Source organism: Anguilla rostrata, chromosome 1, assembly GCF_018555375.3.
Source record: "Anguilla rostrata isolate EN2019 chromosome 1, ASM1855537v3, whole genome shotgun sequence".
Classification (NCBI taxonomy): Eukaryota; Metazoa; Chordata; class Actinopteri; order Anguilliformes; family Anguillidae; genus Anguilla; species Anguilla rostrata.
This window is the reverse complement of record NC_057933.1, coordinates 14,771,574-14,781,560: the sequence shown is the minus strand read 5'-3', so window position 1 is coordinate 14,781,560 and position 9,987 is coordinate 14,771,574. Positions and strand designations below refer to the sequence as shown.

At 41.7% G+C, this 9,987-nt stretch overlaps 1 protein-coding gene across 5 annotated transcripts; it reads right to left on the bottom strand.

The window, feature by feature from the left end:
• Positions 1-2,951: 2,951 nt before the first annotated feature.
• wdr89 (WD repeat domain 89) lies at positions 2,952-9,971 on the bottom strand. Of its 5 annotated transcripts, none has more exons than XM_064324022.1 (2): positions 9,176-9,971; positions 2,952-5,943 (listed from the first exon to the last, which is right to left on the bottom strand). In XM_064324022.1, the coding sequence occupies exons 1-2, from the start codon at positions 9,213-9,215 to the stop codon at positions 4,769-4,771; spliced, it is 1,215 nt and encodes a 404-aa protein (XP_064180092.1). In that variant the 5' UTR covers positions 9,216-9,971; the 3' UTR covers positions 2,952-4,768. The 5 variants fall into 5 exon arrangements, with proteins under 5 accessions (XP_064180092.1, XP_064180102.1, XP_064180111.1 ...); XM_064324032.1 differs by lacking the exon at positions 9,176-9,971 and adding an exon at positions 6,503-6,578; XM_064324041.1 differs by lacking the exon at positions 9,176-9,971 and adding an exon at positions 6,303-6,489.
• Between the last annotated feature and the right edge of the window lie 16 nt (positions 9,972-9,987).

The following is a 9,987-nucleotide window of genomic DNA, read 5'->3' as shown; positions in this document are numbered from 1 at the left end:
GCGAAGGTGGACCATTCCCCGTATGGAATGAGGCTAAACCTGTTCGAGGCCCTTCCCTTTTACTGTACAACCTTGGCGTGCTATTCCGCATCGAGGCAACTCAAACCGCACTTTCTTGTGCTTGATTGCTGCAGAACTTCATACTGTGCAACGCCATGGACCAAAAGGCAAGGATTTACTCTGGCAGCTGGTCCCGTTTGGAGAAAAGGATTAAATGGGGATTTTTTTCATGAACTAATACCACACTCTGGAGCAAAATGTTACATAACAGTAGCAACAATAACAATGGCAACCATGATGGTTACGATATCATTGTGGATGTAGTGCTTTCAAAGAAAGGGAAAATATTGTTTTTAAATTCCAGCTTTTCTGTTCGTAATAGTTTAGTTTCAGTTAATGTACGAATCTACTTAAAAACAAACATCCATCTCTATTTTATCACTGTCACCCATTTACCTGTTAAGGGAAAAATTTTGATATGTTAATGATATTTTGAATGCTGGAGATTTAGATATTGATATTGCTATTTATGAAGCTCATAATGATAAAACAAGCTCTTGTGTATAGTTCAGTACAAAATACTGTGAACTTGTGTGCACTTGCTGCTGTTTTACCACTGCATTCACCCTAATAGGTCTGTTATATAGTTGATAACTGGAAAATGTAAATTCCACACACCACCAGTTTTATTTTTGTGTTTTATCAGTTTCCATAAATGTGCCTTAGTATGTCAAGTATTGGTTGTTATTACATTTTAGATGCATTTGTACTATGGAAATCTTCAAATGTAAGATGAAAGATTCACCCCAAAGTCAATAGCTCCATTTAAATTTGTGACTAAATTAGAATGGTTTGTTTTGAATTATTATAATTAAATGCAGACATATCTTTTTGGGTGGGCTTGCAGATTGCACTACAGGTTTCTCTCATTATCTGTAATGTATCTTCATTTGGTATTAGACATTTATTGCTAGTGATTTCCTCACTGTCCCATTAGCCGTGTGAACATACATACTGCACAAACTGAACATCTTGCCAATTGTTTCAGAGAATTCTGACATACGAGTAATAGTAATTACACATGTTTCCAGGGTGTAATGTGATCCATATGTAGTTTCTGCCTGTAGCAATTACAAGTCCAAATCTTACATCTCCTTGCCATGCTGTACACGTGCTAGCTTGTCAAGATATGAGATCTCGGCACTCTACTAAAAAGTGAAAATCAACCTGGATTTGCTGATGTAGACATTGTCTATTTGTCCTTGATGGATTATCAGTGATAAACAAAAGCTTACAAATACATAAAACCAATGATAATGCTTGGACTAAAAACTAAATAAGAACAACTATACAACTGCAAAATCAGCTATATTTTTTACAGCAGCACATGAGGTATATATCACTTATCACAAGTTATTATTCAATAATAAACATCCTTGACTAGGAGTTACATGAATTTGAGAAAACTATTCCAATCATGCATCAATGCCTGCATATACATAATGTTCAATCCAAAAAATCACCAACCACCACATAATAGAAAATAATCAGTTGATAAATAATCATATAATAGATAGATATAATATATCATAATAATCATTGAAAAATATTTCCATAAAATTTTTTGGTACATAACATTGCAAAGCACTGTCAAGTAACAACTACACAACAACAAAAAAAGAAGAAAAAAAACCCAAAACAAAACAATATATGCAGCTCATGCAGCTCCAGTCTGTTCTTCTGAACCTAAGCAATGAATTATACAGAAGATGGCCTGATGGTAGCATGGCTATAGGGACAAAAAATAGTCACCACCCAAGTGCGCTGACTCAGTGTTTTGGTGTTAGTTTCAGTGTTGCTAATCTGTCGGCAGTCAAGGAACTTCTGACTGTACTTAAATGCTGATGTATTGGTAATTCTAACCACAGTTCAATTTTAAATGTAACCTGTTATATAAATGTCAGTTGGCAAAGCATTTTTCTAGTAATATTTCTTAGGACAAAAAATGATTAAATAGAATTTTTTTTTTTAAATCTTATGATATAAACTCTTTTCTTCTACAAGATCTCAGCAGCTAAATATGAATTAGTCTTGTGAAATGAAAAAAAAAGCTTTGTTACTTAGTGATGTAGTGATGCTGGTGGGCCAGTGGTGGACACAATAAACAAAGCAGTAAAAAACAATATCCCTGTGCTGTCACATGCAAATGGTTAAGCAACTGTTCTGATGCCAGGGTTGGAAATGGAATTGAATTGGCCACCCCAACAGGATGTTGAACTGGAATGACAGGAAGTGGAAAATAATTCATTACAATTCAAAGAAATTCCACTCAGTCACACAAGATACTTTCATAATATCTTATAATTTACCACAAAATACTAACATTTACACCACTAATTACTTCCATCTATTTCCTCATATAGAATAGCTAGTAATACTGCTTTTTACTTCTATTTTAGTGCCTACTAGATCAACTAGACCAGTGTTTCTCAAACTCGGCCCTGAGGTACCACCGTGTATGCTTGTTTTCGTTCCAACCACAATGGCAATCCCAGAATTTTAACAAGCAGTTAATTATCCTCAATTATGCTTTTCATGTTTAGAGAGATTATGTACCCTCTTAAGCCACATTATGTCAGAAATAGCTATATGCATGCCATGAAAAAAGAATAAAAGGCTGAGAACCACAGAACTAGATCAATGCTCTAAGACCATTATGATCTAGACCTCTAGATATAGAATTTCGTTTTACATTTAAAGCCATAATCCCTTTAATTTCCAATTGAATGTTTTACAGACAGGTAAGGCATTGCTTATTTACACATTGCAGCACTATGGGAAACTGGTTTTTTTCACATCAAAATAAACATAATTTAGGTAGTCACCATAAATAAGTAGCTATACTATATACTAGAATATGATGGATTTGAAAAAAGAATTTCAGGCCTGAATGCATTTTCTTAACCATTTTATTAAACTTAGTAGACACGTTCAGTTTTAGTAGACAAGTTCAGTTTGTATTTAAAAAATGCCACTCTGTTCTAATACTAACATAGGACTGTTAGTTAAGATGTCAGAGATATCAAGAGCAGTCACTGTAAACTATTTTAAAAATACTTTGCTGAGACAGCGGCCTGAGCCTCTCCATGCAGGATGTACATTATGACACACCTTCAATCCTAAAATTCTAATTGAAAGACAGCTAAACTCTCTAAAACAAATGACAAAAAAGTCATGGTTAATGAAATTGTCTCCATATGTTGTTCGAATGATACCATGTGTAATGTACAAAGCATATTAAGAAATATAAATATACTATAAAAAGTTACACCTGAAGTATGCATGTGATCTGCCCTTGTTGTGCACCTCTGCGATATATTACACCAAGATCCCAACACCCTTCAGCCACTGACAACCTTTTAGAATTCTTTGACAAACTGGGGTGGTCGTTTCAACATTTAGACTCACTAAATTTGACAGTTTGATGAAAACTGGCCACGCTTGCTACAGTGCTACATCTCATGATGGCTGCTGTGCATCACGCAGATTACCAAATATACAGCCTGAGCTATGACACAAGCCTTTGAGCAAATACTACATTCCAAGAATAATGATCTTTTTACATTTTACACAAAACATTATAAACGGATGGTGACTATGTTCAGACTTAAAGTATTGTTAAAAGAGTTCATGCTGTTTTATGAAGATTCCATTTAGGATTAAATCATAACTCCACCCAGTTGTGCACAAAAACATTCATACCCAGCCCAGCACACAACCGTTTACTGAAGTCAGGAGATACAAACAGGTTTATACGTAAGGCACATTTTTTTAATCTCAAGATAATGCAAATGATCTTATATAATTTAAAAGCAAGCATGATGATACTGAATACATAACCACAGCCTATAGTCATAAAGGTACTTCTCAGAGTGACCCATAACAATTCATTTCCAATGTGTACAGCATTTTTCTCTGTCATTAGACTGGTTTACTGTTCTGTTTATGGTGCTGGTCTCCGCCCCAGGAAACACTGTGCAGAGCTGTCCAAATATCATTGTCTTGAGTGATTACAGGGAAGGCCTCTAGATTGAACTCCATTTCGAAGTCATTAAATATCATTATATTTATTTTGTAGAACAGGACAGGACATTGTTGCTCCTATGTGCACTCTATCATCTCACTGACTTTGATGATGTGAACCCTGTAATCAGAATCCAAGATGAAGGCTACTTTTAAACTTCAGAGCAGAAATTTTAAAATTCACGCTAGATTTAAAAAAAAGAAAAAAAGAAAAGATAATCAACAGATGCACATTCCAAGTCTGGGGTCACTAGACTTTGACAAAGCACAGGGGAAACAGCAGTCCTCGCTGGTCTTGTGCCATAAACATCTCTTTTCTGCAGACTTTGAAAGAAAATCTAACTGACACTTCACTTCACAGGATAAAGCATGAAAACACATTAACGGTGAGTGCCTGGAAAACACCTCCCATTTCTTCTGTGTATATGTCTTGTCCTGGAGGGCAGTGGGCCTGAGTTCCGGTCTGTGCTGGGTACTGATCCACCGGCCTGCACGGACCCCCGGTACTCCAGGTCTGCAGCCTTTCGGTTTTCCATAAATCACTAGAAAGACGTCCCAGGCTGTGTCCCCAAATGCTTACACAGGTGTTCTCAGCCGACAGCACTGTCTATGGAAACAGGCGGTTCACAAAGCAGAGCACTGTTCCCCTGTCTTTGATGTCCTCCCCAGTTCACACCCCTCTGTCTCACTTTTCTTTCTTGCTTGTGTGCTTCCCATGGCGTCCAGCTTTGAGCTGCAATGCAGAGGCACTTTTTAGGGTGTGTCTCTTCCCAGATGCTAGTTCCTCTGCTCCTGGCTTCCACTGCACCAGCTGTGCATCCTCCCCGCCCGTGAAGAGAGCGCCCCCCGCAGGGTCCCACTGGAAACAGCGAACAGTGGCAGAGTGGCCACCCTGCAGAGATTTCCGTAGCTCCAGGCCCTGGTCAATGCAGTCAAAGAGGTGGAGCTCCCCTCTGATGGTCCCACCAATCACCAGGAGCCTCTCCTCCTGCTCCACCCAGGCTCCTCCCACAAAGTAATCCAGGGCTGAATCTCCAGAGAGAGCAGCAGAGCACCGGGCATCAGGGATGCTCAGAACGGTCAACGGTTCCTCCGTTTCCATGTGGGCCAAGTCCCACAGGTGGAGACCCTCATCATGGCTCAGGCACAGGAGCCTCCCATATTCCTTACCCGCCCAGCACACCGCACTGACAGAGGAGCCGGAGTTACAGGTGGCTAGCAGGGCGTCTTCCTCCGAGCCGTGGCCCAGGTCAAACACGTTGACCAGGCCGTCAGTGGAGCCAGAAGCCAGGCGGTCTGGATCCTGAGGGTGAAAGCGCACCTGAGTGATGTCATCGCTGTGGGACTCGGAGTACACCCCCAAAACCCCGTCCCTCTCCTTTGCCATGCGGGCATCCCAGAACACCAGGAAGCTGTCCTCCTCCACCTGCTCAGTGCCAGCGCACAGCACCACGTCGTTGCAGCTGATGTCAAAGCTGCAGAAAGAGTGAGAGGGGGAGCTCTGGAACACCTGTACAGCCTGCGAGCCGGGGCAGCGCACATCCCAGGTGCACAATGTCCCATCAGCAGAGCCTGAGAACAGCAGGCCAGAGGAGGAGTGGGAAAAACGCACTCCACACACTGCCCCGCTGTGACCCTTGAATTCACCCTGAAGACTGAGGGTGTGCGAGTCGTGCAGAACAACAGAGCGGTTGGAGCAACAGGCAGCCACCAGCCCACCGCCAGAGCCTGGAGTCTGAACAGCTAGGTCCAGCAGGTACGTGGGCTCCCTAGGCTGCAGGCGTCGAGCAACTGACAGAGCTGCAAATTTGTCCTCCAGGTTCTCCATGGCAACACTCATCCACAGCCTGCCAGAATTTCCTGGTGGAGGAAGAAAAACATGATAAGGACTGTTTGCCAAAATTATTATTCGTGTGAGTAGCTCACACAAACTGCGAAGTTACGAGGGAGACGTTATGAGCGTAAATAATGAAACGCTGATGGTTCGCAAACTGTCAACCAAGGGTACTCAAAATCACGTGTTGGACGTGACACTCATTTACTTTTATGATGCCAAGCGATTACACTAATGACGCGGTACACCGAATTCTGTATCTCTCGCGCTGTCAAAAGGAATCTGCTGAAATGTAATAAGTTCCGTCGATCGGCTCTTTTACTCACAGATTACATTTCTTGCTACTACACGTATAGATATAATATATCATATATTTTATATTAACGTTAGGTTGTGCTAGCCAACTCACTGACTTCAAGACTGGGTTCAGATGTTTTCTGTGTCAAGTGTCAAACTGGCAAAATATTCGCTGGAGATAATGTATTATGACATATCAAATATATTATCCAACAAGGAATATTCTAATAATCATAGCTATCCACAACCACAGAACTAAGAACCGCGGCAACTAATACGATTACTTACACATGCGGTGCATTGCGGAGTAACAACAATTTGAGACCCTTGGAAACTCTTCGTGTAGAGAGAAGTGTTCCGTGACATAAAACGCACATGAGACTTGGAACTTCCGTATTAATACACCTGGTATTGAAAAAAAGTCTATGTTGTGCTTGTTTGTTTTTTGATAAAAATGCGTTACATGTTTATTACAATTAATGACGAATATTTGTAAAAGTGAATATTCAATTATAATAATATTCACTTTTATGGATAATAATTGCTTTCTTTGGCCACCAGGTGGGAGTAACTCACTGTAAATCTTTACACCTAGTGCCATGTATTCTTATATCGTTTTTTTATCGAATAAAACAACTGTTTTATTCTTTCGTATAGAGGCGTTATTCTTTCATTTCGAATGTGATTCCAATTCTATTTTGATTTGTTAAAATCAAACTTTCATAAAATACCTAATAATTACTACGAAATATATATATATACTATGAAAACCAAACCTTTTTTCAACTGTCCTTCTCAAATAAACAACATGGAAGACTAGAGAGGGAGTAGGTCTAAGGATAGGAAGTTAAATGCCATAGAAGGGACACTGTATAGGAATAAAAGTGTTTATGTACTGTCCTTGATGTACAAGCAAGGATGGTCAGTGCATTAACCCTGAGAAACTGAAATCTGTGTATGTGCGATGTTACTGATCAAACAGGTTTAATATAACATAGTTATAAACAAGATTTCTCTTCTGTTAGCTTTTATTTTGCCACACAGAGTTGAATCGGTTGAAAATCTTGTAGCCCATGCCGAACCACAGAGTGGCATTCTTTTCACCATCAGGATGAGTTAAAACGGAAAGGTCAAACCCGCTGTTCTCTGGCCTGCATGTGGATGCTCAAAGGATCGCTCTAAACCACACAAAGGTGCACTTAAGCCCTTCAGCTCCTGGTGCCTCCTTGGTGACAAGTGAGATGAATGCCCCGATAAAGTCACAGATCACAGAATGCGGAGCTTGAAAGCGACGGAGATGAAACAGAGTCTGGTTCTATGCGCATGGCTCAGTGAGGGGAGGGTGGCAGATACTCGCCATTATTCTCCAGCAACAGAGGCGCCTTTGTCTCACCCGTCTGTGGGACCGTAAGAAATGCAGCCCCCCGCTTTGTTTTGCTTGACGCTACGTTATCTCTGCGGTTCCCTGTGGGCACCCTGCTTTCCTACTTCAACTTGGATGACGAAATAGATTTTTTTTTAATAAAAACTGGCTCTTGTGCAGGGTGCTCGACTTGTGGGAAGGAGGGGGGAGGTTATGATGGCATGGTTGACAGTGTGAACAGAAGCTACCCAGGGCACCACTGTTTGCTGGGACAGGACCAAAGGAAGGTGGTAAGATGAGGAGGGCGGGGCACTGTGCCCGTGGCGGGTGCCCTACCGCTCCCAAACGGCCCGCGGCAACAGGCCTCTCACGGCGGGGCACCAGATCAGACGGCACCGCCGCGGTTTCAATGGCTCCGCTTCGCGCCAGGTGGCCGGCCACGTGCGCCCCATATGCGCCAGGGCTGCTCAATTCGGCGGGGGGAGGTGGCATCATGAAAGCAGAACGTTCATTAAAAAAAGCTGTCCAAAAATGACGCGCATCACAGCGGAAAAAAAAATAAGGACTTTAGTTCAAAGTCAGGCTTAAATGTTTGCACATGTCTGTCTGCCTGGTACCGTCTGGTAGTTTGGCAGGCAGCGGTGGAAACTCCGCTCCGTGCCTCCTTAAGGTACAGGCAAAGCCGATAATTCACCAAAATCTAAACACTAGAGGCGAGGGAGGAGGCAGCCTGCGAGTCAGTTATTTTAAATAAAATCTGTTTGGGCCTAGCGAGGATGTGGCCAGGTCAGGCTCACGCATGCTAGCACAGCACCGTTATCCAGTACCCCACTTGGCCGAACATTAATAATTCAGCTGTTGTCAAGTAACACGGTGTGGCGCTGGGGTGGATCCAATGATCTCTTCTGCCTCCCCCTCTCAGGGCTGAAATGAAGAGACCGATCCCATTACACAGCAGGAGACCAGGGTGACAGACTTCGCACACAGACGCTCGACAGACACTCAACAGACCTTCTGTTCCAGCCCCACTGCTCAACAGAAAAAAATGAAGAGGGTACTTTTACCCTGAAGATACAGATAAAGGCAACGTACTGACGCAGCGGTCTCAAATAGGTTGTTTTTCCTCTGTGCTCATCAAATTTGTATTTCAAATCAAACAATGACTATGAGGCAAAATTCACAATGTGCATTTATTTCTAGTGGGTTTATTTTTATTTTTTTCTACAGAAAGTGAAATATACTGTAATGCCATCAAACTTTTGAATTTAACTGGATGTCAGAAGCACAGACACTCAAACAAGTGATCAAATTGGTATAGCTCTATTAGCCATTTGTAAATTAGTGAATACAAATGGCTGGAGTGGACAGGTACCAAAAAAAAAAAGATTTTTTAAAGAAGATTTTAAAAGTCTTGTTTGCTCCATTTCTTTATTGTGCAAACTTACTGTACTTCTGGGGAGAAATGAGTCCCCGTGCAGACCGTATGAATATTTCTCAGAAAGGGAAAGCGATGTGGAAAATGCTCATCACACACATGGAGTTGACTCATTTGTAGGCGAGCGGCCCCTCAAACTTGGTAGTAACTGAAACAAACTTACCAACGGTGTTGATTAGCAGTGGGACGTACTGTACGGACATACTCCATGTCACAGGCGTTGCTTTACCTCTAACGACTTACAGCTTACTTTGGACAAAACAGGGACCGGAAAATCAGACGTGGGTTTGGTCAGAAAAGTGGAGCAAAGGCAGAACTGAAACAAACAAGACCTCTGGTGGCTTCAGTTAGAGCAACAGATGAGCCAAAATCAACATCTCACCACCACGCGCCTCTACCGGTAGGCCCTGTGCTGAGCTGACAGTGCTTTCAGTAAGCATGAAAACAGTGTACAGGAAAAGCAAATTTGCAGTCCACAGGTGCAAGGGAAGCCAAATGCAGCCAGAACAGATGTGGCCATCAGGGGAGATGACACCAACCTAGAGGAGAAATACAGAAGCTCTGCTCACACGGTCTGTACGACAGGCGTGTCTAAATCTAATCCTCCCTTTTCTAAATCTACTCAAGGCCTTCTGGCAATATATGTGCAAATTATTGAGCTTTCCTGCATCAAACAGTCCCAAGTTCAACAGTGAAAAATTACATTTCTTAATTATTTTCTCAAAATTAATTTTCACACCTTCAGCTGTAGCTGTTTCTACTGAGAGCAAAAGAGTTTTGCAGCAATTAAAATGATTTACCTGAGCCCACTCCAAGTGAGCCTGGAGAAAAGAGAAGTATGCATATTCATCCACTGAAAAATATTGCTTTTTAACAGCAGACCTTTTATACTTTGTCCCTCACCTTAGGAGTGAAATCTCATGGAAATGATTTACACAGGTTGTTGTGTTAATGACTGAGGAACAAACACATCAC

What these genes read in the sequence shown, in the direction of transcription:
- wdr89 (XM_064324022.1), bottom strand. Translation starts at nt 9,215, where the DNA reads ATGTCCGTACAGTACGTCCCACTGCTAATCAACACCGTTG. An exon ending in ACTGCTAATCAACACCGTTG is followed by an intron (nt 5,944 to 9,175) that starts GTAAGTTTGTTT and finishes TTCCTCCACCAG; the next exon opens with GAAATTCTGGCAGGCTGTGG.